This window comes from Balearica regulorum, chromosome 3 (genome assembly GCF_011004875.1).
Source record: "Balearica regulorum gibbericeps isolate bBalReg1 chromosome 3, bBalReg1.pri, whole genome shotgun sequence".
Lineage (NCBI taxonomy): Eukaryota > Metazoa > Chordata > Aves > Gruiformes > Gruidae > Balearica > Balearica regulorum.
In genome coordinates this window covers 61833001-61860344 of record NC_046186.1, presented here as the reverse complement: position 1 = coordinate 61860344, position 27344 = coordinate 61833001, and the positions used below count along the sequence as shown (strand labels likewise).

Here is a 27344-nt window from a genome sequence, read left to right as displayed (position 1 = left end):
AAAGACATTATTTCATCATGCAGGTACCCAGAGATATACGTAATAATTCAAACATGAGTGTAACTGTTTCCACACCAGAAATTTGCTTTCATAATTGAACTACAGTATTGGCCTGAAGCTTGTACTGCTGCCATGGTTGGTGACATAGGAGTTAATTCAAATTTCAATATACCAAGTCACGACATCACATCAGTCAAGCTAGTTCTACTTTAAATTGCTAATGTTGACATACCAAATATGATACTCTTAAGAAACTGTTTATTTCTTCTTATGTCTGAAATTAATTTCATCATTCTAGAATAGTTAATTTACATGCCCAAATTATTATGTGTTATGTAGATTCATTGACTAAGGGTATGATTTACTATGCAGTGAAAAATCATAGTATTGTTAATTGAGGCAGTTTAGCAGAAGTCTCCGATTTAGATGGACAGACTTAGATGCCGCAGTGTTGCAGGGTGAAACACAATTCCATGTTCAAGGAGATGGTGTAATGGTTTAACCAAAGATACAAATCTCAATGTTCAGCTTGGTCCCACATCTTGATGTAAGATAAATATTGCTAAGTTATGTTTGGAGTCTATGTGCATACACTGAGCATCTAAGACGTGGGGAAAAAAATGTCCTGCAGTGGTTTTGGTTTTTTATTGTATAGGCTTTTAAAGCTTTCTTGTTTAAACAGCCATATCTCCTTCAGTCCACAATTAGTTACAGAATGAAACACTCTTTGACATGTTTCTTTCAAACTCCCCCACTGTGCCTAGAAATCAGACAAATGGTCAATTGTCTGTTGTTATTCATACCTTCTTAGCAGCATTTTCAGTGGAGAAAATCAGCTCAATCCTCAATTAACGCATGACATTTTTGTAATAGCAGAATCTGGGAATTTTCACTGCCTTGTCCCACTTACCTGCCCTCAGTAGTAATCGGTGTACAGCACAGTGTGAGTTAGAGTCTTTGTGTATAAATTCACTACGGAAAGGAACAGTGACTATTTTTCTGATGTCATCACTAATTTTGTGCTCTAACCTCAGGTTTAATTATTTAAAAATAGACACAAGCATTTAAGTATTGCCAGGTGTTTGGAAGTCATTGCAAATACAGGTAAATATCCAGACAAAATCCTCCCGGCTAGAGCATTCCTTTTACCTCTTCACGTTCAGAATGCTTTAAGATTTCTGAAGGGTACAGAACATAGCTCATTTACTCTAACTTCACTTCACTTGTAACTAGCATAATGAGTTAGCCGAGCAGGAAACACAAGGGAGGATCATAGGAGACACTTCCACTATGTACAAACTTTTCAGGAGTCTGAATATGTCTTTAAATACATAGCAGTTCCCAGAACATTTCAGGATATACTAGTATTAGATAAGCATATCCTCTCTGATAAACACAAGGGAAAAAACCACACACACTCCTCTCAAGCTGTTTCACTTTCTAGCTCCATTATAGAAATATTTTCTATACAGTTTACATTTCTGGTGTCTCTCTACTATGAAACAAGTTCCTTTTGCAGGTTTTTTTCAAGCCACTACTAATAAAATATTCTCTGTTTTGAAAGCCTGGCTCAGCAATGATGATTTACTTTACTTTAGGAAATTTTTATTCAGTTGGCACAAAATACCTGACTGAAGAACATGAATTTGAAAAAAAAAAAAAATTAGCTCCTCTAAGTGTATTTTCCTATAGAAGAGCTGTAGTCTTGTTTCCTTGTTTCTTATCAAGGAAAAAGGTTAAATCATTTAAATTTGCTTTCTTCCAAGCACTAACACTTTTTAAACAGATACCCAGTTACTTTCAGTCTCAAATATTGGCAAAAATGTCTTTAGCTGTAAGATCTCAGAGATGGGTTCCTTTCTTTCCTGGTAAAAGTCAAGCCCAGTTAGCAGCTCCACATCCCGAACACGTGCAGAATGAGCCCGAACTCTCTCTTCAACCCATTCAGAAAGTGTCTTGTTTTCCTGCCAAAACAAATAAGAACAATGTTCAAACACCTAAAAGGCATTCTGTTGTTTGGTGGTGGTGGTGTTAGACAATAACCAGTGTTCAAACTGGTTTGACAGACTAAAGGCCTCCAGTTGGTAAAACTTCATTCAGGTAGTCCTAGACACCTTTACAGCCTTGTATTTAGGGATCCCATTTAAACATCATCAAATGGATGTCCCCCCTCCCCACTTCCAAAGTAACAGAGAAACAAAATTATGCTGAAATGGCAAGTACAACTTTTAACTACAAAGTAAAGTTGAGTCATTCATGTTTTAAACACAGAAGGAGGGATAGTTTTAATTACAGTATAAATTAGCTGCAGTCCTCAAGCTAGCCAAACAACAGGCACCTGCAAAACTGTCCTTAAAGCAGCTCAGTCTTGATTGCTGGGCAGCAATAACAATTGCTAGATAGACAGGGAAAACAATGGAAATGTAAGCACTAATAATTCAAAAATATTATTGTTTAATTGTTTTACTACAAAGTTTTTTGGTAAACAGATGGTAATATGCTTTTCAGCTACCAATATCTGCTTCTGACACAAAATCACTGCAAGACACAATGAATATAAAGTGCAACAATATTTGGGGTTTGTTGCTAAACTTTAGAAATAACAGATGTTAATTTCTAAAGTATAAAGACTAATTCATTCAAATTATTTATTTTGTATATTCAGTTTACTCTTAACTACCAAAAAGATGACTGGGCAGTTGTGGATTACCCACATCACAAATGAGGAGACACCCAAACTGTTTCTAAGCAGTGCAAGCTTGCAGCTCTCTGGAATTATGAGTTCAAAGTTATAAATAGACTAAATAAACACAATTGTATTGCTTTGAGGGCCAGTTCAAGTCTGTGCAGCTATATTTGTGTGCAGAGAGACTCTGTAATACATGCACTGAGCCAAGGAACCTTCTGCATCCCAGAGTTTATGGAATAGACACTCAGCTGGCTCAGCGATACATATTACACTCAACTAATTTATTTTGTTTGCTACAAAACACGAGATTTAAACTGTGGTGAGCATAGATTTTATTTAAGCATGAATTTCAACTGCAGAACTATCCATCTAAATGCCTACTGTCTAATTTCTAATAAAGGTGGAACAGAGGATTGAAGGAATTCTGGCTACACTGAAGGGACTAACACTCAAAGTCCTCTGATACCTCTGGAGTAAGTTTATCCTGCAGCCTTTCATAAAGCTATGTCATCACTTTTTTGGCTGTGCTGCTGTTCTCAGGCCTTCTCAGGTGACAGCATTTCCAAGTCCTCTTATCAAACCCTCCATTCTTCTTCCTTGCTTCCTAGCAGCTCATTAGGTTCCAGCTACCTCTCCTGGAGTTTCTTGCTCTCCTAGTCATCGCTATAGCTGTCAACTCACTCTCAACTCATGAGGAACTTAGACTTCTAAAGATTCTCCAGATGACTGGATCCCACTGGGAATCAGTTCACAAAGCTCATTGGCACACAGGAGCATAGAACTATACTTACAGCACAGCTTTCCGTGTTGTCAGGTCGATGAGGAATGATAAAAGACAAAGCATCCAAGGAGCCTGAACAGTTCAGGGGCGTATAGGACTTGTTCTTGCAGCTAGTCAGAACCACAAAGTAATGGGTTGGGACAGGGATTTCTGTATTGTTTACGTACCTACAAAACAAATATTAATTATGGGATTTATCTAGATATCAAGTATTAAAACCACTGATACCGTTAGTAACTTACAGAACTTATCTCAGCATAGATCTTTCACTACTATATGACTTTTATTTATTTTATAATTGAAATAAATACCTGATGGGATAGACAGCCTCACTATCTGTTTCATGAACAGCCAAACGCATGGATTAGTCTTTTGCTACAAGCAGTCCCACTGAAACCAACAGGATTGCTTATGTGGTCAACACTCTATTTTTACAGAGCCAGAGATCTCTACATCTGGAAGCGGCAGGATAGAGCATCATATTTGCCCTCCATTACATTAAGAATTTCAACTACATGAAACTGAATTGGAGAAGAGTGATGAGAAAATTAGCTTATGGTTCCTTGCCAGCAAGAAATGCCAGAATGATGACTCGTGGCTATGTGCTATAGAAACCAGTTTAGTATACCTGATTGAAAATGTCTTTCCCTCTCTTTTCTTGCTATTCTGTGAACATGGTAATTTTTGTGTATAAACTTAGGAGGAGCTGAAGCTTCCCAAATTTGCTGTACGTCTTCAGTATTCAACAAAAGACCATCATTGAAATCATTATACTGCTTCGTATGACTGACTAACTATGCTGAATAAAACATGCTTATTCCAAACTGTAGACAACATTATGTGGTTGACTGGGTATTACAGCATTCTGTTTGGAAGGAAGTTCTAGTCTCTCCTCCCTTCTATCCTCCTACTTCGTGGCAGAGCTGATTTTCCCATTCGCAAACCATTTTTGACAGATGTGGTATTAAGTCTAGCCTTGAATAAAACATCTCCAGTGACAGACTCAGCTGTGCAGATTTCCCAGCACTTTTCTACTACATAAGTGTTCTTACTGTCAGAAGGCATTTTCCCTATATTTGGAACAAAGTTGTTTGTTCGTATTCTGGCTTTTTCCTCCTTCTGTCCTCATTCACTAACATAAATAATTGGTTTTTATTTTTTTGTATTTCTCTTTTATATATATATATTTATGTAAGTCTTCTCTTATTCCTGTTTCTATACACAAATGAATTTTTAAATGTATTTTGTTATGCTACCAGAGCTCACTAAATTGTACCTAGAACTTGTCAGACCTCCAGCTGACTTGTGTAAGCCATAGCTATGCAAAGGTACCACTCTGGAATGTTACATTACATTCCCAGTTACATGATTCAGTGAAGGGAAACACAGAAATCTGATCTTTGATAAAACACATCAGTTCAAGACAACAGGGAAAAACAACAAACAGGTGGGTGAGCACAACATGAAAGTGAAAAAATTACATTTATACACATCTTCTGCATATTTACATGTTATATATTCTCCCAGTATTTCTGATGCAGAGGTCTAAAAATCTAGGGATAAACTTAGAAAGTAAGTTACTGGTCTGTATCTGTGCATGTGTACATACAGACACACATATAACTGCAAAGCTTTTTTCTCTTTATTGGAATTTCAACTTCTACAATACTGTAAGCATGTTTGCTGTTGTATGAGTTACAGTGGTTGTAGTATTATAAGGGGAATACTCCATTCTCCGTGATACTTTTTTCTTGTTCTTTTTGAATAGAAGTTTGTGTGGAGATACAGTGGGAAATAATCTGGAGTTTGACTTCTGTTTTTTCATGTACTTACAGCTTAATTTCCTCAAGAGTATCAAAATGGCCATCATAATTGTAATCAAACACTGGTCCACTGATAACATTTACTCCATTCCCTTCTCTAGCGTACTCCTGAAGAAGCACATTATGGAAATAGTCCCAAATGTCTGTCATTAAAATAAAATATAAGCATATTTAACATAAATTTGAAGTTATTTCACCACTGAAGAAAAAGAACGTACTTCCTTTCTCACTGTAGATGAATAATAAAAAGTTCCAAACTCAACTGCCTGTAAAATCAACTCTTTGTTTCACAAAATTTGGATTTCATCAGAAGAGACATACTCACTCACCATTGAAAGAGGCACAGTAAATGTTATTATAGCTCTGCAAGGTCCATTGCACTACTGGAGAGAATGCATACGATTCTAGACCTGAGAGGTCATTCATTTCTGGCCTATCTGCTAGCACCTGCAACTGTGCCAATTAGTAGGAACTGAGATAATGGCTTTGTAAAAGGAATATTTACCACCTGAGAGTTAGTCTAACTCTACAGAACTCATGTCAAATATCAGTAGGCAATTTGGCTTGTTTCACAGATGTTATTTGAGAAAATAAAATTTGTAGGATATAAACTAGTGAGACTATTTGAATATTTACAGCTATGATGGCAAAAAAACCAGACAGGTTTGGGGTATTGAGGGCATCCCCTATTGATTTACCTCTTGCTTATGGTCCAGAGTAACAACTTGTAAGTTTAAATCTCTTGTAGAGTATTCCTTGAAAAATTGGATTTTTCGTAATGTCATTCATTGTTTTACTTGGAAGATTAAAGTAGCTCAGGTTTTCTGGATTAAAGTAGCTCAGGTTTTTTATGTGACATGAGTGAATGAATAAATGAGATCTGAATGCACTAGAAAGGCAGTTATATCCTTGCTTTTCCTCCAGCTTTTTCCTTATGCAATTCCTCTTTCTATCCTTTGTTATAGGAAAATGAGCCTAGGCCTAAGAGCAAAACAAGACAATATGCAGTTGTAGAAAATTTCTTATCAGTGACTACGATCAAATGTGAGTCAGGCTACAAGGAAAGAGTTAATGTAGCTTACTACACTTGTATAATAGAAACATCTGCCTGAAGTAAATACTCCAAGATTAATATTGTCTGGTTTGAGTTTCTGTTTGAAAAAACAGGCACTGTATCAGTATTGTTTACAAACTTTGTCCTGTCTTCTCTTGAGACCTTGCAAAAGGAAAGAAAAAGTGCCATTTTCATTCATCTTGAGAATTTCTTAAAGGGGATATTTTCATAAGAGTTTCATAGTTAGCATTTCATGTTACTACAGCATACAGGAGATGAAGAGAAAATTCAAAAGCAAACAGATACACCTAAGCAGAGGTCAGACAGGACTATACACAGAATAAAAATTAACTTACATAAGTGCGGTTTAAAATTTCACACATCTACTTTTAAAAAGTTTTAAACATATTTGCACAAGATCTGGATATACTGCAGGCCATGCATTCATGTTTTTAAGTCCTTTCCATAGCTTTATCAAATCCAGAACCATAATTACAGAAAATTAATCAAAATTAATCAAAATTAATCAAGACTTTGCAACCCACCTCTGAAAGCTCTATACATGGGAACAATATTGCTGGTGAGTAAGGCATCATACTGTTCAAGAGCAGATGAATTGAAGTCTATATAAAACAACAAAGTATAAAATAATGAAATACGACACAAAGATGAATTTGATTCATACGTCACTATAAACTGCAGGTATATGTAATCCAATTACATTTTACATTTGAGCATGAGTGCGTGATCCTACTGCAAACATATCTCCAAGTTTATTTGTACAATCTGTTCAATAAAGTAATTATCAAATCTAACAATAGGAAATGAATATTCATACAAAGGATGAGGGACAGTCCTTCAACTCTTTACATCTTTCCAACCAGTTTTCATCACATTCAAGTTGTTCCATTTTTTAAACAAAACCTTAAATGTTCTAAACTGAAAATATTTAGATACAAGTCCTGCTTTTGGTCAGTCTGCAAACACTGGAAACCTTTTTCTGCCCAACATGCTGATCCAAAGAAGTTTGTTTTGGTGTTTGGGTATATGTTTAAACATAAACCCACATCCAGCTGATTAAGACTTTCTAAGCTCTAGCTATAAAAGGAACCATGCTCACTGGGAGGATAGAGGAAACTGCGGGTGAAGGTCAGCCCTTCTGGGTAGTTGGAACAATTTTGGCTCCGAGCAACAGGGATTCTAACATCAGCCCGCAGACAGTCTGAAACAGTGGGAGGAAGAGCAGATGTGTCTTCCTGTGAAAAGGGAAAAAGAAAAAAAGTATTACACCCACGGCTGTGGCTAACCCAATGCTTTGTATGGTTTTAACTTTCTAGAACGGACTTCATTGAATCTTCTCCTATTTTCATAGTGAATCAGGTCAATGCAAGTAATGGACACTGATGTTTTCTGCCTAGTGTTTTTCCTCTACTTCTGTTTTTAGTTAATTCAGGGAAATCCTTACAAAGCATGTAAAATTGTAGTAGCAAAATAAGGTTATATCTTAGACAAAAACAGGTGATGAATTTGGCTCATTCGTCACTTTTACATATTTCTGGAAACACAAACTTGATGTCACATCCTCCTGGAAAGCAGCTAGTATATAAAGATGACATTATTACCTCATCTTAGCATCTGAGGATGCTATCTTCATAATAACAGTCTGTGTTGCTGAAGAGTTAAAGCTAAATAAATTCATCATAAATTCAGTACATTTTACTAGCTAGCTTCACTAACTTCAACTGAGACATGTAAACATGCACATTAGCTAAGATCTGGCCAAAAGTGATTCTTACGAGTGTAATTGTTTCTACAATCTCTACTTTTTTTTTTTCTATAACCTTTATCATAATTTTATGACAGAATAACTAAAACATCAGAATATGCTTTTCTGTGTTTAACTGTATTTTCTTTTTTCATACTCATTTACATGTAATTTATTTTCATTTTGGTAAGAATGGAACATATTTATTTGCTTTATACCTCTGTAAACTGTAGTTAAACATCTAAATTGATTTTCAGTGCATTGTTTATTTTGATTGGTCAAAACTGAGCAAAAATGAAGAACTGAAATGTTCTTCTTGTGCCTTTCTAGGGTCCAGATCAATAAGGTAGGGTTAATGGATCAGGATCCCTGAAGAAACCAACATTTTAAGCTTAATAATTCAGCTGTGATATTCAACAATGGCTTCAACTTCTGTATGGTCTCTGAAGGGAAACCTGAATCAAAGTAACAAGAGCCTGAGTAAACATGCCAAGGATTGTCCTGAAGAGAATTTCATTCTTCTCAGTAAATACAGTAGTCACACCTAATGGTATCCAAATAGAGCAGGGAATCTGCTTTTGACCTATATCATGAATCTGGGCTATTAATAGCATTCACATTTTCTCCAACTTGAAGTGACGACGACACCACTCAACTCTTCTCATTATTTCACATTTCTTGAAGCTAACTATATGAGCTATGGGCTCTAATCCAAGTGCCAAGGCAGGAGGACAGTGATTTAGAGCTGTCTGTCCGTCACATATGTAATATATCATATAACCTGTATTTTCACAAACAGTCCCATACATTTAGGAGATGAAGGCTGCTCATGGCTATTTCCAGTGGACATCACAGGAGAAAATTCTCCAACTGAAGAAATGAAAATTCATAATGAACCTATGAACTATCAAAATACTGAAAAAGCAACTACTCAAGAATATTTCAGCTTGTTTTTTCAAGGATCTACAAGTCAGCAAGTAAACAGTATCAAAAGCTGTCTCGAGATGAGCATGGCTGTCTGTGTCACCTCTCAGCATGAGATCAGCAGTTAATGCAACCCCAGAGTGCAGCCCTATTGCTAATGCTCTGGGAACTAATACATTCTGCTACAACCTCTCTTCATTTCTTTTCCTCAAAATAGAGGAATAAGATATTTTTAAACAGACCACCTATGAAAAAGAATAAAACGATTCTCAAAGAAGCTGTTGAAAGTGCTCATTTATTAAGAAATGAGATATTGACAGTAATAGCCACCACCTCAAAACTTCAGAATTGGAAAAAAACGTTCATCACCAATTCAACAGCTTTGGCCCTTTGACTCCTTGTCTTTTGGGTCTAAGAACTATAATGTCTTCTGAAGAAAACAGTTACAACTAAAAAATGGCTTTGCCTATCACATCGTGCGTTACCTTTTCTGATGCAGGTTCTTGTCTTTTGACTAGCTAGTAATTCATGTCAAGAAGCATGAGTTATTTGTATTACATGAAAGACTTTTAAGCATCTCCTATGGTCTGTCATGTTAACTTCAGCCACCTCCAGGAATCTTTTTTCAGTAGTCAAGAAGAAAAAATACTAAACCACAAAAAACAAAACTCCCATAATCCCCAGAGCACTGAGCTTTAGTTCCAGTGATTTATACAAGTCTCATTGCTGGTTTTATGTCATTAGAGGATAGATTAGTTTGTTACATATTTTAATATATTTTTATGGTAAAATTCAGTGATTCTATATAGCATAGAATCGTAGAATGGTTTGGGTTGGAAGGGACCTCAAAGATCATCTGGTTCCAACTCCCCTGCTGTGGGCAGGGACACCCTCCACTAGACCACGTTGCCCAAAGCCTCATCCAACCTGGCCTTGAACACTTCCAGGGATGGGGCATCCACAACCCCTCTGGGCAACCTGTTCCAGTACCTCACCTCCCTCACGGTAAAGAATTTCTTTCTAACATCTAATCTAAATCGACCCTCCTTCAGCTTAAACCCATTACCCCTTGTCCTGTCACTACACTCCCTCATAAACAGTCCCTCACCATCTTTCCTGTAGGCCCCTTCAGGTACTGGTAAGCCACAATTAGATCTCCCTGGAGCCGCCTTTTCTCCAGGCTAAACAACCCCAACTCTCTCAGCCTGTCCTCACTGGAGAGGTGCTCCAGCCCTCTGATCAGATTCGTGGCCTCCTCTGGACTCTCTCCAACAGCTCCATGTCTCTCCTGTACTGGGGCCCCCAGAGCTGGACGCAGTACTCCAGGTGGGGTCTCACAAGAGCGGAGCAGAGGGGCAGGATCACCTCCCTCTTTTGATGCAGCCCAGGACACAGCTGGCTTTCTGGGCTGCAAAGCTATTTAAATTCCACAGGTATCTCCAAGCAGGTGGAGGGACTATCTTTTTGCAAGAAAATCTGCCTTCCTCCCTGGCAGATGAGTATAAAACCTCAAGAAAATAAATGTCCTTCAATCTCAAACTTTCCTTTGGCTGAGAATACTAAATAACCAAAATTCTATCTGACATAATTAAGATCTGTAATTACATATTATTCATTATAGCTCTGATTCTGATATTACATGCAGGTGCATTAATACTGTGCTGGCTTGATCAGCCAGCCCAGTTTCGAAACTTCCAAATCACACAAAACCAGCAGAACTCCAGTCCACATCATCTGTTTTATTGTTTAAGCTTTTCTTTATAGCTATCTAATGTCAAGAAATGCCCCATCTTACAAATTGTGTAAATCACTGCATAGGCTTTATCCACAACATAAATAATCTGGGGTGCACTAAAATTCTGTAGAAACTGCAATTTTCTGTCATTCCCAACTACTGTAGCCAAAGCTTACAGTCAAAGGCATTAGCTCTTTCCCTTTGTCCTGCTGTTATAATTTATAAAGCTTTTTTCTCTTGATTAGTGTATGTTGTAATAAAAAATCGTGATGTCAGCTTACTATGTAAGTCAGTGAGCGAGCTCTTACTCACTGTTATGTCTCTGAGAGTATTACAGGGGAAATTTATTCTTTCCTATTCTTTCTATAGCAAATATACATCACTGTATTAGACTCTGCTGTGAACTATACCCTCCAATACTTCAGTTTCAATTATTCACTGCTTCCCACAATGTTTCATAAAACACTACAAGAAACTCCCACAAATACGTATTTCTGTTGATTTAGATGTTATATTGGGCGAGAACTTTTCTTTATACACTTCTTTTCCAACTGAGAATTTGGTTTTCAACAAAGGAAAATGTCTGAAAAGTTATTTGCTTCTTTTTGAACTGTTTGCTGCTGTTGTCGAAATGCTGAAAAGACCCCAGCTCTGCTGGGACTTTTTAATCTTTTTAAAGCAAAATCAGAAAAAAAATCTGCCCACAATTAACTGGTTTTCATTAGGGTAATGCACTTTCATAGTAAGCTATAAGAACAGATCTTCAAATACGATAAAGTAAAAACAATCTTTGTTGAAATGGATGTTTCACTAGACTTTAAGCCTTCTTAGGGTTGGATTTGTGATCCTTCACCCCAATTGTAAAAAATCAGTAGAAAGTATGGAGTAAAACTTTCAGAAATACTACAATTCTAGCAGCATATATTTGATTAAAATAATTTCCCCATATGTGTCCTGATAAAATAAGAAATCATGTAGACATCAATAACAGTTCTCTTCAGACAGAAAAATCAGCGTAAAAGTTATTTCCTCAGGGCAGCTTAGAAAATGGGTCAAATTATAGGGGGAAAGAAGCCCATGAATGTCCACTAGTTTACTGACCATGAAAACTCAAACAATTTATTCCAGAGCCACATTCCCTTGAATTCTCAGAGGTTCATTCAGCTATAATTATATTTTTCAGAAATTATATAATGTAATAGAGAGCAAATAAACTGAACATAAGAAATATGCATCAGTACAAACTGCCTTGCAACTTGAGTTGTACAAAGGTTTGTTAATCGGAAGAAGATCACGATATTCATAGGAAAGCTTAAAAGCTTCTGATTTTGGAAATCACAGTCTGCTTTTCCTCAGGAACTGACAGGCAAGTTGGAGCACTGTCTTTACAGCTTATCCCTTTTACAGAACAGGCTTAATCGAACCAGCTTACCAGCAGCTCTGTTCTTCTATATCTTTTGAGTCCCTCACAGATGGCCATTCCCACTTTTTTAACCAATATTTTAAGATAGTTTAAACTTAAAAGATATCAAAGATGCCTTTTCTTTTTCAGGCATCGGGCCCCTAGTCACATGATATCCACCAGTCTTTAACCAGGATTTCTGATGAATGAGCTGCATTTTCAACCCATTATATTACACATTTAGGAATAGTATGGATATTTGATAACTTACAGGCTTATTCACAGTGTATGCAGTCCACAGTGGCATCCAGATATCATAGCTGTATCCACTCACATACTGATGATGCGAAAGGAGGCAGTAGACATTTTTCTTCTGAAGAACTTTGGGTCTCCCATATGGCAAATGATATGAGTTTGCCTTCTTTACTAGAATGTAAACAATAACTATTGATTCATTCTTCTATAACATTTTGGATGGCACAAAGGTTTAAGAGAGGAGGGAAAAATGTAAATTAAAACATTAATAAATACAAATAAAACCAACAGTAAACATGGGCATGTTTTCTTTAAGCTCTTAGCTTCTGAGTGGAATATAGTTTTCATGTTACGTTTAACGTACATCAGCCAATGTTATGTATCAGACCTGAAAATTCTTGTTTCTTTGCAATTTCATATCAATATAAATCTTGAACTTATCTTGCCAGTGGAGTGAAATTTACATCTTATTTGGCTAAGAAGCATTACAATGCTTCCTAAAGTTGTAATTAACATTGCATTAACACTGAAATCAATAATATAAAAACCAAACCTGGCATAGATTTAAAAATATTGGTGTCCTTTTCATTTCTTACTACTTACTTTCTTCTGTGGTGAGATTTAACCTCTCATTTATTTGTGAAACATTTGTTATCTGTAAAATACAAGAGAATAATTCAGAATGAATCCATAGCTTAGAAAAAACAAAGAAAAGAGAACACACTTGACAAAGATGATTAAAAGATCCCAGAAGCCCCTACTTGCATGCATGTGCATCCCAGTTCATCTATGGGAGTCAGACGGGAAACTGGACATGAAGAAGGAGATGAGTCTTCTTTTGCATGTGAAGGATTGTAAAAAGGGGTTTTTAAGAGGTGATTCAAGCTGCCGTGTGTTCCATTGTTTGGTGCTGGTGTAATATGCAGCAAATCTGTTGAAACATTTGAAATTTGTAAACATATTTTAAGACTAAAATTGCATTTTTTAAAAGTCATTATCTTTCCAATTCTATGCATTACCCATGCAATCATTCTAAATATAGAAGAAATAGCTTATTCAGTTATCTAAACTATTATCATAACTACTACCATCTTCTTGCAATTTTCTAGGTATGAAGGTTCATTGCCATCTTCCACTGCATGAAGATTTGGTAATTTTGCATTTGTATACTGTTGATACAGTTTTATACGCTGCCATAACATTCATAAGATTAGATGATTTAATGCAGAGTACAAATGTGATTGCAAATGGATCACATTGTGAAGAGTACTAGCCTATTAGCATTTTGTGTGATGTCTTAATCCATATTTTCTGAGGCACATACTTCCTGATTGTTCACTGCTGGGACTGCATTGGTCCATATAAGTTATGAGCAAGACTGGTAACTCTCTACAAGATTCTTATCCCAAAATTATTCCACAGGCACCATTTCAACAGCAAGCCCATGCGGAAGGAGAGTTTCTCTCTGCTTCTTTAGTGGACTCCTTCTGCGATCAGAAACAACCTTCAAAGCAGAACAACTTCTGGCAGTTAATTTTTAGCACTATACAGAAGGCAAAGGAGCATGGCTTCAGTGCTTTGTGTGAAAAACTTAGCTTCTGAATCAATTCACTGAATTTTTAGTTACTCTTAGCTCTTGCAGCATCGATATTTGAAAACACTGTTGGTTTATCATCTAAAGTACTGCATTGTTTCTACTCACCACACATAAGGTTGTAAACCTCGATGTTTTCAAAAGCATCCACTTCTGTTTTCTCTTTAAAGCTTGGGCCATATGCTAAGAATATAGCCTGGATTGTAATAAAACAAAAGTTGTTATCGAAAGGAATCCAAATTAAAAAACAATTCGGTTGCCTTTTACTAAAACAGGGACACTGGAACAAAATACAGTCTTTTCACAGCCATAAAAGTTAAAATACAGGACTGTTATAGTAAAGAAGGCAAATTTTACCCGTTGCATAGAATTTGAAGAAAATGCAAAATTCATTTCTCAGGATACTTTAAACTATATAATGAATCGGGGGTGTGTGGGGGTGGGGGGTTGTTCTTTACTATTTTAACACATACTTACAAAAAATATTATTTGCTATGTTTCAAATTCACACCTTTTCACGTTTTCCTTGCAATAGCCAGTTACAATGCCACTTCAACAAATGCAGAGTTACAACACTCACAGATCCTATCTAAAAAATAATATTGAACCACGAATACAAGCACTGGGGGGTTGGGGCTTGTTTGTTTCTTTGTTTTAATACATGTTGCATTCTCAGAATTCTTTGGGTCACTTAAGAGCCTATAGCCTATAGCCACAGCTGAAGCAGGGAGCAGGGAACTGTAGAGTCCTGCATCAGTAGCACCAACGGTACAATGTGGAGCTGGGCAGCCCTTATTGGCATCTGCAAGCATTGTAGCAGAACACTGATACTACTTACAGTTTCACATTATTTTCTACTGCTTTATAAGCTTCCTGAGCTGCCTGCCATAAGATACAGGAAACATGACTAAACAGGACAATGACCTGTTCTAAAATAATATTCTTATGTTCCCATAGCAGAAAAGGAATTCTTAATTTATTTCAAAATGACAATATTATGACATTTTGCTCCTTTATAAAGAAAAAAATTCCTCAGTCATTGTGCCACCAGCATAAGGTTATCTATGATTAAGGTTTCCATGTGAACCAGAACTTACCTTTTTTTCTCCATACAAACATTCAGCACCATTCTGATCAGTATAGTGACATAAGGTTTTAACATAGTTGTGAAGATCTGGAAGAATCTGATCCTTACACACAGAATATGGGACTAGTAGTGGCAAGCTTGACTTTACTTAAAAGGTTCATGTCACAAAAAGTACATGAAAAAATAAAGCTCAAGACCTCGAAATGTTTTCACTGTAACCAGAAGTAAAAACGATATGAAACTGCAATACAGGCTATATTAACATACAGGTTATACTAATAACTTTTTGCTCTGATGATAAGATAAGCAGAGACAATGAGATTTAGTTTATTTGAGCACACAAGACTTTCAGATGCTCGACTGAACTCCCAGACCCTATGGAGATTTTTCAGTCATTCCTTCAACAGAAGAATGAATAAAAGAATGAAAGAATTCAGTGTCCCATAGCTAAACATGGTACGCTTGGTTTACTGTAGTCTGTCAGGCTCCATGGAGTTAAGGTGAGCCCAGACAAGTTTCACTACAGGATCCCAAGGAAGCAGGCCTCGTACACATTGATGAAAGGCAGTATGAATATGTGGACCCAGTATCTGTTCACAGTTTACATGTCAGGGTGACGTGGAAGAAAAAGCACGCTGCAAAAACTATCACGTATTCTATATTCTGGTGGTTCACCTAGCACATTGTGATTTTCTTTATAAGAAGGTGAAAGACATGAATAGAAGTCATCTTACCTCCATACTTTTAAATTCGTTGTTATACCCATGGTTACCCCTATCACAATATGTGTAACTTCCATCCCTAAGGAGAAACCATGATATAGTGTAAATAAAAATGCCACAAATAGAACCAGTCAATAACAGTCATCCTGAATCACTGGACTCTGGAGCATGTCTTAAGAACTGACTCTGGCATAATGCTGTAGCACTTTTTGCTCAGCCAGTGTTCACTTTTATGAAGATCTCTTTCTCCTTTAACAGAGATTGCTATGGACAGAAACAAATTATCCTAGATAGTGACTGAGTGTACACTGAATCAATGTTTTCAAAATAAATTGAAAAAATGGTTATGTTTGAATAGAGGCCTTCACCTAGCTACAAGTTTCAGAACAAATGTAATCCGTTTAGGAAGAATTCCTCAGTTATATTCTGCGGTATCTGCATTTTAATAAAAAACTTGTAATGGGAGAACTCTGCTGTTAGCCTCTGTGGAACAATGTAAGTAAGTCTGCAAAGGATTTTGCCTTACAAGACAGTGCATTTTCATGATGAATTCTAAAGGGTGAAGGAGAGATGTGGATGTGTGTGTGGGGGTTATAGAATTAATAACGTCAGAATAGTCTGACTTATAATGACTAACACTTGTTTTAATTTACCTGTTGCTGAGATACATGAAAACATAAAGTCACCCCATACTGATTCAATGCACAGTTGTCAAGCACATGTATCCTGTTTTCAGAGGCACAAGAATATCTGAGCACAGTTAAAAAAAGGGTGAATATGAGATTTTTCAGTGGGCATTTCTTTTTACATGTCCGGGACAACTATTTGGTTGCATCAAAACAAACAATTAAGTCATATACTGATCGGGCATTTTCTGCTATTTGAAATTCCAAGTTGGCTTATGCTTCTCCTATTGCAACACTGAAGCTCAGTAAATACAGTATTGCTACTAACACCACAAGCTTTGTATTGAGTTTTCAAAGCCTCAGGACTAAGGCTTGTCTCAACTGCTCTCGATCTGCTCAGAGCTGGTTTTTATCATTGAGCTCTTACAGCAATCTTTTGTGATGCAAGGTGGTTATGTCTAATTTTTTTATCAGCTTATCTTTGCATGGCAAAGACATAGTTTTTATATAGATAGCAGTAACTGTTAGTTATTCTGTGTAGAATGGAGACTCCAAGGCTAGAAACAACTCATAAATGGTCAATTAAAGAAATGCAGATCTGGAACTGAGCAAAACCAGACTTAGAGGTAAGAAAGAGAATAAAGAACAAATATCTAACACATGTAGAATGCACCATGTCTAGTGAACTGAGATGTAATGTTAACTTGCAGGCCAGTGAAGAATGAGTAAGCTGTACTGTTAGCATACGTAATACGAAGGACTCTGTTCGGATCACAGACTGAGGAAGAAGAAACATCAACATCATATTCCTTCTGATGAAGGACTCATAATGCTGATTACTGACATATCCACATATGCACCAGAATGAAGTCATCAACCTTTGGACCCAGAAGGGCAGTGGAGGGGTGACCGTAGCACCAGGAAAAGGGCTAGATACTAGGAAGGCTTTGTATAACAATTTTAACGCATTATTTTTGAGACTTTTTCTGTGTAGTAGTATTTTTTTCCTTATTTTCTTTTTTCTTCCTTTTTTTCTATAAAGTTTGATCTGGAGCTATGATGATTCTTTTATTAGACTGTTAAGATTTGAATCATACTAATAATACATTCTTGGCTTTATCTATAAGATGCATTTCATTTTTATACATAGTAAGGTCTTACATGTAACAAATATCAAAATGTAATAATTCTAAAGCAAAACAGGAAATAAGGCATCTGTAAAGGAAATTCAAAGGTTGACAATGGGATGCAAAAGATAACAGTCACAAAAATTGTGTTACCTCACAGCCAGCCACTGTTGATCCACCAAAAGATGAACCTTATCAATACGAATGTTGTTAGCATAGTGGAATCGTTTTGGCAAGTCAGGCGTCAGATAAGGCTTGAAGTGCTGAGGGGATCTTTTGCACTGTGCAAGAGGAAACAGCCCAGGCATGAGTTTTGCTCAGTATCAAAAATAAACCCATCACTCAGAATTATCACAAACATCTTAGTGACAGGAATGTAAGCTCAAAGCGCATTATTCACAGATAGCTTCTCAGATAACCTGCAGATTTCATTTCTGGCCCAAAAAGCAATGCAAGAAAAAGTGGCTTATTTGGAACTGTTTGAAAATATGCTGCTATAATACAAGGTCACAAATACTGTGGTAAAAGTACTCCTAAGGCTGAAAGACATTTAGTAGTAAAGTTTAGTCTAGCATCTAGTATGTAAGATTACACTCTACAAGAGAAAGTTCCCTGGTAGTTTATTTCTGCCATCTTCTATTACTTTATGATTCAATAAATAACAAAGAAAACAAAGTATAAATAACATAGCATGGTCTAGAGTTTTAGTTGCAAGACTGAACATGTACTCTCATGCCATGTAAATGTCCAGTGCTCAGCTGTCAGCTAAAGGCCTTAGCTTCTACATCCACATTTAATGTGTTAATATAACTGTTGTGTTAGCAGGCATCCATAGATGTGTTGGGCACTGAGAGCCTAATGACAACCATATGACATTCTGCAAAGATTTAACTACATATGGCCATCAGGAGCCATTCCAGCTGGCTGCAAGCATCATGGCAATGTTTCAGAAGTGTCACTCCTGATAAGGAATCCAGCACTGGGACAACACAGAACATCTAAAATGCTGAGGGAAGTGCTGCTAGGAAGCCGGGTAAGCCAGAGAAGTGGACCCGTTTTACCACACAGGCAGTACAAACTTGGAGTCTGATCTAACATCTCCACCTCTAAATACTAGAATTGTATACTCTGCACAGAATGACATTAAAATGTGAAATGAGAGTAAGTGCACCTGGATAGTCATCAAAGAAGCATAGTGGAATCCAGGAACACGAAAAATAAGGATTCAATGGGTTTGCTAGCCCAGGAGAGGAGGTCGTTCTACAAAAAATAGTTTAAGGGGAAAAATAGAGGAAATCCACATATAATATGACTTTATGTTTATTGATTAGCAATAAACACACTGAAGAACTGCCTTCTCTAATGAAAACCCTCCTTCTAAGAACTTGAAAGGGACATAATACACAAACTCTAACTATTTATGAATAGAAAAGGAAAGAGGAAATGTCCCGATACCAGGCTATTCCTGTAAGGCAGAGATGTCATATAACTATTATATCACTATTACCAGTTCAGTTTCAACTGGGGTTGAAAACATGCAAATTGTGCTATTCCCCTCACACTAATGCTCTTTGATATGACATGCTCCACATCATACAATGGGGTAGGGGATGTAACACTGAAAAAGCTCCTTCTGCTGTTCCCAACCATTGATATCCTACTCCCATGTCTGCTTTGGATGCTGGGGAATAACGGATGTGTTCTAGGGTATTCATAATCACGAAAAAATTCAACAGGAATGTTCACTGCCCTTTGGACTTCAGTGGCAGGCAAAAGCTACGTGTGATATTGCACAACTGAGTTGTTCAACAAGTTACAGGAAGACCTCTAGTGGTGATTTACCAGAAGTATACTCAGCTGAGACAGCCCGGAATTTTTCCAAGCTGAGAGCATTTATTCTAAAATTATCAGAACATCTGTCTACAGTTTGGACTAGGATTAGTCATAGAATAGAAGACAAATTGTCAATGAAGGAAAGAAGGGAAAATTATGACAATAATTTCAAATGCTTAACTCACTGTAAATTATAAATGCAAAGAAATAAAAAAAAGACAACTTTCCTACAAGCATTTTAGTTTGTCCACCACATTCATCCCACATGTATTAATGTATATCTTGAACACTAAAAAAAAAAGAAAAAAAAAGGCAGCAAATTATCTATCTAAAAAGGTATAAGGAAAAACATGCACTGTCACATCTTATTACCTTTCTGTAAAAGAAATAGGCTTGGTCCTCCTTTGTTTTGCATTCTGTTCTGCACGCCTTTGTTTGCACCCTTGAGAGCTCACCTGTCACAGAGTGTACCCACAAGGAGCAATGGTCTACATGGGAGACACAGACAAGCTTGGACCTGCCCTGAAGTGCTACGTCCACACAGTATAGCAGAGACCCAAGCAGAACTATCAGTATGGGACCCAGTGGTAGCGCAGCATACCTAAAAGCACTGCAAGTACTTAAGTGATATGTCATAAAAGATCCTAAAAGAGCCATACTGCGTCATGACAAAGATCCGTCTTGCCTAGTTTCCAATCTGATCTCCAGAATTTCCAGAATCAGATACTTAGAGAAAGTATGTAAGAAGAAGTCAAGTATTGAGCAAACCTTCTTTCTCGTACCTGCTCAGTTTCCTCTAGGCTTCAGGGATTCCTAAAGTCAGAGGTTGTTTGTGGATCATGTTTAATAGCTTTTACAGGTCTGTCCTCCATTAATTCATCTAAAATGCTCCCTTCCTATTTATATTTCCAGCCTCTACAACACCCTGTGACAATGTGCTCTACAATGCCATTATCTGTTGTGTGGAAAAGTTGCTTTAACCTAGCCTGGGTGCAGAATTTGTGAGGGACTATGAGGAGAAATTATGAAAATATTTACTCACTGTGAGGTTTTTAACAATTCCTTCTGAGTCAACTGTTAAAAAGAAAAGATGAATTAACATACATTCAAACAGCTGAAGGTCCAAAGCCTCGTGAGAAAAAATTAAACATGTTTTTTGTCTTTCAAATTGAATTTCTTTATTAGTCTGTGAATATTATGGTAACCATAACCTACCACGGGTAGGAATGTTATGTTTCCAAGGGTAACTGACTCTAAGTGTGGTAGCCTGTGGGAGTACCTAGCACTTTGGGTATATCAAGACAGACCATAGAAAACTGCCATGGTGATGACTGCCTACATCTAAAGCTGACACATCATTAGAATGAAATTTTCTTCTCCCACCTAACCTCTGTTTGAAGGTTAACCTTTTTAACATTGAACTGGACCTGGAGAACTTGTCTTATATTCCACTTCCAGCAGTAGTCACAGAGAAAAATTCAGTCTGTCTTGGTACTTTCACCTTCCACATTTTCAAAGACTGACTTTAACCTTTTGACATTAGCATTCTAAAAAATAAATCTGAGCACTTTACAAAAGGAAAATTCCTTCAGAAAAAGAACATTAGAGAAAATGAGTCAACAATTACATTAAGACACATAAAAAACATCATTATTATCTCCTCTGCTTATTAATCTGCTCCTGTCTGACTTTTAGACTGTCTTCTACTTAAACAAGGAAAGTCTGCTTTATGTTGTGTAAATATTGTGCCTACAAGTATAAATACAATTCGAAAAGATAAATAAAAAGTACAAGGGGTTCCAAGCTCTTATTTGAGATCTGCAAGAACTATGCCTTTTAGAATACCTCAGGAATTCTAAAAGGTCACTAAATAGAACACTTCCATGGTTTTACCTCGCTCCATTCTTTTCCCTGATACAGAAAGTTTGGGGATTTTTTTTTTTTCCAGTCTGGTAGCACGGTATCTATTCCAAGTCAGAGTCAGCTCACATGGTTTCAATTTTGTGTTCCTTTGTGATACTAGCTAATGGGCTCAATCAAGGCTTAGATCCTGCTGTGCTAAGATTCAGATTCTGTAACTTTGTACACTCAGTTAGTAATAGTCACTGACTCTGCCAATATTGCACAAGAAATCTGTGAAGAGCAATACACTTACAAAAGACCTGAAGTTCCAGTTTAAAACAATAAAACTATCTTTACTTCATCTTTCCATGTGCCAAGAAAATGCAAATCAGAATTCACAACAAGCTTTTCTAACCTTCAATTTCATCTAAATGGGTCGTTGTTGCAAAACCCGCCAACCAACTTCCATGGATGTTTGAGCCAGGTTGAGTGAAACAGAAAGATGTTCACTCTGCTGATTACTACTGATTACCCATTTTCCCTATTTATTCATTTATTTATTCATTCATTTATTTCCTGTAATATTAATTGTGCATTCCCAAGAGTGGTCCGTACTTACAGGTAAAATAGTCCTTTGGAACATCTTTTGCTCGAATGCGAGCTGCAGGCCCAGCGTATATGTAGAAATCAATCTGTTTGAAGTAATTAGTCATAAATTCTAACTGCTTGCAGTAGGTCATGTCCATCCCTAAAGGACAATATAGAAACTGTTATTTTTTTATATATAATATATGGCAAGGAAGATAAAGTGAATTATAAAATAGATTAAAACTAATAAGCACACATACTACACAGAGGAAGAAAATAATGACTCAGTAAAATTTAGATTGAAAAAAATACTATATACATTACCATGATCAGCTAAAACAATGAGGTTTACACATTTGTGCAGGTTTCTTTGTTTAAGTCCTTCCATTAGCATCCCTAGTGTTTGATCTGCTAGCTGTAAGGCTTTGATTACCTGTGAGATAAACCAGCATCATTAGAATTTTTCTTTCTGATTTCAAGTTATCACTTAAATGTAATCATCAAAGTCTGAAAAAAATTGAAATTTTCTGTCAGTTTTCAGTTTCTTAATATTGTTTCTTATTTTCTTTTTCCATCACCTCTATAGATGTGCAGAATTTGACTACTCTTCCACAGAATATGTGATAAAGATGACTCACAATTAATTTTTTCTATTACCTTAGAAAAATTGAGCTTTAAAATATGTTTATTGAAAGAAAAAAAAGAAACACATTCAGATCAAATTTGTTCCTAACTCCCAAATTTAAATAAAATATCAGATTTATGGCATTAAACACAATTTTTGTCATAGTATCAACATGTCTTGTATTAACAATAAGCAGCATTTAAAAAATATTTACACACATGTATTATCTATAAGACCAGCATAGCGTCCAAGAAGGCATGGTGACCTTATCTCATATATACAGTCCCTTTAAACATCCTACAGAAAACCACTGACCACCACTGAAGTAATATGGCAGGAATCCAGCACAACCCACCCTGCAGCCATTCAGAGAGGATGGGTCCTCCCTAGCTGGTGCAGCTGACTTACAGTCTTCCTGTAAGTCCTACAGTAAGGAGGATACCCCACTGAGTCTGAGGACTCCTCAACTGACCATTTGCACCCTGCTTGTCCCCCTAACTGCTGCAGTCTCTTGAATCTCTTGCATGTACACGTATATAATGACATATACAGTAATGGGTTTGTAAGCCCTTTATGTGCAAAGAGAAATGGAGTTCCCTTTCCAATTAGGAAGGCTAAAACTATCCTACAAACATCAGTTTTGCTGTCCTTGTCCACTATAGCAAGGCCTTTTGCTGAAGACCATTTTCAAATCTATTAAACAAGACCAGTCCAGGAAGGAGCTGACATGATAAATCCTAAACTCCTTAAAGACTGAACTTTTTGCCTGCATGCAACTAAAAATGTAATATTTTTGGGTTACAAATTAACACACATTGAAATACAGTGTTAGGAATAAAAAAAAGCACAATTCTGAGTGTTTGCCAGGCTGCATGAATCCAAATATCACTTGGCAATAAAATTAAAGTTCAGTCTGAATACAGCCTTTAATATTATTTCTAATAGTATGATCTGAAATGATTTTCTGCCAATCTGTTTGGTTTACAGCTCTTTCGATTCACACTCAGTGTTGGAATTGTACAAATGGGCTTAACTGCAAGCAAGAGTTCTTAATAAAAACTCATAAAACACAGTAATTTTTATCTACTATCCTTTCCAAGTTTGTAAGGTGGTTAAGTTCATTGTACAGCACCATTTTTAGTGTGATTTAGTCTAAGAAAAACACAAAAGCTACTTACACCACCACTAACTGGTCCAAATGAATGCCCAGAAGAATCTGGTTCTTCGATATATAAAGTGTAGAAATCAGGCCTTGGGTTAGAAATAAATAAGAATGAAATATTATGATAATTTAGAGACAGCATTTCAAAAGAACACTTTCACTTAAAAAAAAATAATAAATGAAACTTAAAATGGAATTATAAATAGCTTCTTTAAACCTTAATAAAAGTTCATACAGCAAATATAATCATTCAACTTCCTCTGAGTTTTGTAATTAATCAACATGGACTATTTGAAGTTACAATTTCAGAAACAGTATCCAAGTGTCTTTAATTGGAATCCAGAAATCAATCTGAAAAACTTCAAGATCTCAGACAGCAGAGCAAGCTGTTCCTTTTTGAGATGCAGGTGGAACTACTACCTAAAGGATCTCTTCCTGATAAAGCAATGAGACTCTAGAGAGCATCCCCTAACTGCAAATATTTAACAAATTATTTGTTAACAAATTATCATATAAAAGATTTCACTTGTTTACACATCACGAAATTGAGCACCACATTTAGAACTGACATCTCCTTTTCATCCTGAATTACTGCCTGCAATTACTTTCAGATATTTAACCTTCCTTGTGCAATATCTTTCATATAAAATCTTTCATCCATACACTTAGACTAGAAACTGAATGTTCTATGTTTCCTCTGTTTCTATGTTTCATGAGTGAAGAAAAAAGACACAATAATAAAAGCAAATTTATACAACAGTACATCCCATTCAGATATATGTGCACTTTTTAATCTTTCGTATCTACAATCTTATCCAGAAAATAATTAGCTATACTTATAGACTAGGGTTAAGTTCAGCTAATGATCATTTGAGATGGCGAGGAAGATTCCACGTTTCACAAACACCAATAGCTAAGCATTAAAACCTTTCTAAGCTATAGTCTCACAAACCAGCTAGATATTACCAAGTGTTACCTCTCAGATTTGCTATAATCAAGCCATTTCAATATTCCTGAAATTCTGTGTTCATATGTGACTGAACTGGAGGAAGAAAAAAAAAAAAAAAGAAAGAAAAAAGAAAGAAAGATATGATGTTAACAAAGGTTTTCTGATAAGTCCTTCTAATTCCAAAAGACAGAGAAAGTGTCCACCCTCTAGTCATATAGATTTGGATTTCAGGAATGATGCATCTTAACAAGGTACCAGCTATCAGTTTTATTATTCTCATTTTTGATTGAATGTAACTCACTTTTAATGATAAATTAGACAGATCCTGATTCTGCAAACACAAATGTGTGATGTTGGTGGGGGTGCTCATATTTATAATTAAATACATGCAAAACAAGAGATGTCAAGTTCAGGACATAAGTCAGAATAATTTTTATTCTTTCCAGCATGTATAAACCTTGGACTTCCATATTTTAAAAGCAAGCAACATCCCCAGAAAAATCTTTGTGAGGTCATGCTTTGTTTCCTATGAAAGAATTCACTCATTAATAGCTTTGCTTTCCCCCAAAGTCATGCACAAGCTTTATGTTAGTTACCCACAGCACTTGAGTGTTTTCTGAATACCAGTCCTACACATCACTGCAAAACTTCTGTTATCTATAGAGATTTACAGTTATATTCTTGCCTTAGATTATCTTTGTAAATGTGAAGCCTCATGGGAGATTTCATGAAATCATCCTGAAAATTTAGAAATAATGTACTAATATCAATGCCTTCCACAAGAAAAAAAAATACTATGAAGGTAATTGCTGTATTTTCACATGTGTAACCTGTGAATTAACCAGACAAAACATACAGAACTATGATTCAGCAGCAGTGTGCACATTATCACACACACAAGCAAGACCAGAGGGAATTGATCTAGAGCCCATCCTCCTTCAGTAGCTTCCCTATCCAGCATTCTTTCTTCAAATAGTTTCTGCCTTCTACAGCCTCTTGCCATGGCTTCCAAGTTTGGGTTCATTATCTTACATTACAGGTTATCTGAAAGCTTCTTCTCAAGTACAAGTATTTTTAAAGGGCTATATATTATGTATAGATTTTATGTATGGAAATATGGAAATCATTGGTATTACTTAGCAGTGGCTACTAATTAGTTATAGGATGCTTTCCTAGTGGGAGATCAGTGGTTTGCAGTTGGCTGAAACTTTCAAAACTGTTTAGGAGAGCCGAATATACAGTGCCCTTTGACTTTTTCACTATGAATACCTTAAACAGTTTTGAAAATTTCAACTATTAGTGGTAGTTCCGTGGCAAAACCAGGTCAATGTGACATGGCACTTATGTCTCAGACTGTTGTTTAAAAATCTGGTAGTTTAAAAATCTTATATTTAATTTCCTTCAACTGTCATACGGTGATTTGGATTTTTGGAGTAATTGACAGGAATTTACTACAAGCTCTATAAAAACTTACCTGTTGAATACATTGTACAAGGTGGGGTATGTTCCATTAATCGGAACATCAGAGCCTGGCCAAAAGAAGGTGCCTGCTTTCAAATTTTGGTACATTGCTGTCAGCCAGAGCTATGGATAAAGATACAAATGAATGATTTTATGACATTTACACCACTGGAGGGCCTCAGATCGCTAAAGGAAAAGTACATAATTGGATCAGAAATATGGGCTGCAAGCATGCATTTCTTTTTCTTCTTTCACACATCACGCAGTTGCCTAATGGCCATTTCTGATTTGAAGTTTGTTTTCTACACATTCTGAAGAAAAATTAGTAGCATGGAAGCCAGGATGTTACTATTTCTTGGGTATTCTCAGCATAGAAAAATATCAGATAAGTATTTCCGTAATTGGCAACAGGTACTGATCTTTTTTCCTGTGGCAAATGACAGCGGAAAGGATCATGAAGATGGAAGAACAGTTCAAAGCTGCATCAGGGATGTTCAGACTTGACATTAGGGAACATTTCTTTACTGAGAGGGTGGTCAAACACTGGAATAGGCTTCCGGGAGAGGTGGCCGATGCCCCAAGCCTGTCAGTGTTTAAGAGGCATTTGGACAATGCCCTTAATGCCATGCTTTAACTTTTGGTCAGCCCTGAAGTAGTCAGGCAGTTGGACTAGAAGATCGTTGTAGGTCCTTTCCAACTGAAATATTCTATTCTGTTCAGTTCTGTTCCATTCCATTCCAAGATATGGATTCTAGTTATATGACTTTATTATGAGGGCATATTCCTAGTCATCTTAAAAAGTACCGCTGTGGTTCTGTAACAAACCTGACAGAATCCTTCATGAAAGAATAGCACCAAAACTTGTGTACTTGAGGATACTATAAACATGACTACATAGACACACACACACTTATATATATGTATAATCACATGTAAATAAATATATAAATGTATATTAAGTAGATATACTATATACTACATGTGTATTTTTTATATTTTGTACTCTTACTACAGCTTGTTATTTCTAGTAAATTAATAATATTAATCATAACCATAGATACAATGAGGGTGGGGGTTTTTTATGAAATGTGCTGTATGTTATATATAAGCGTTCATTTTGCTGGAAATCAAGCTCTTTGCTATTCCCTTCCTTGCTTTTATATGCCTGGACTTTGTAAGTGTATTTGTAAATGGATGTGCGTTTGAAAGTAGATTTTCAGATTTCATTTTGTAGCTAGTTGCCAAAAGACAAAAAAATACCCCACAATAAAAGTATATAAAAAATTTACTGTGGCTTCCT

At 36.3% G+C, this 27344-nt stretch overlaps 1 protein-coding gene across 1 annotated transcript in view; it reads right to left on the bottom strand.

Moving 5' to 3' along the window:
• Positions 1 to 636: 636 nt before the first annotated feature.
• The window catches only part of ENPP3 (ectonucleotide pyrophosphatase/phosphodiesterase 3), a 40365-nt gene continuing 13657 nt past the window's right edge, over positions 637 to 27344 (bottom strand). Inside the window, exons 9-25 of the mRNA XM_075749997.1 lie at positions 26058 to 26167; positions 24611 to 24676; positions 23651 to 23723; positions 22172 to 22280; positions 21879 to 22007; positions 20460 to 20491; positions 17738 to 17865; positions 15844 to 15910; positions 14131 to 14218; positions 13190 to 13359; positions 13032 to 13083; positions 12445 to 12599; positions 7468 to 7603; positions 6893 to 6970; positions 5304 to 5436; positions 3481 to 3637; positions 637 to 1964 (exon numbers count right to left, since the gene is read on the bottom strand). Coding sequence (XP_075606112.1) covers positions 1779 to 1964; positions 3481 to 3637; positions 5304 to 5436; positions 6893 to 6970; positions 7468 to 7603; positions 12445 to 12599; positions 13032 to 13083; positions 13190 to 13359; positions 14131 to 14218; positions 15844 to 15910; positions 17738 to 17865; positions 20460 to 20491; positions 21879 to 22007; positions 22172 to 22280; positions 23651 to 23723; positions 24611 to 24676; positions 26058 to 26167 — 1869 coding nt within the window. The 3' untranslated portion in view covers positions 637 to 1778. The remainder of the gene's footprint in view (positions 1965 to 3480; positions 3638 to 5303; positions 5437 to 6892; positions 6971 to 7467; positions 7604 to 12444; positions 12600 to 13031; positions 13084 to 13189; positions 13360 to 14130; positions 14219 to 15843; positions 15911 to 17737; positions 17866 to 20459; positions 20492 to 21878; positions 22008 to 22171; positions 22281 to 23650; positions 23724 to 24610; positions 24677 to 26057; positions 26168 to 27344) is intronic.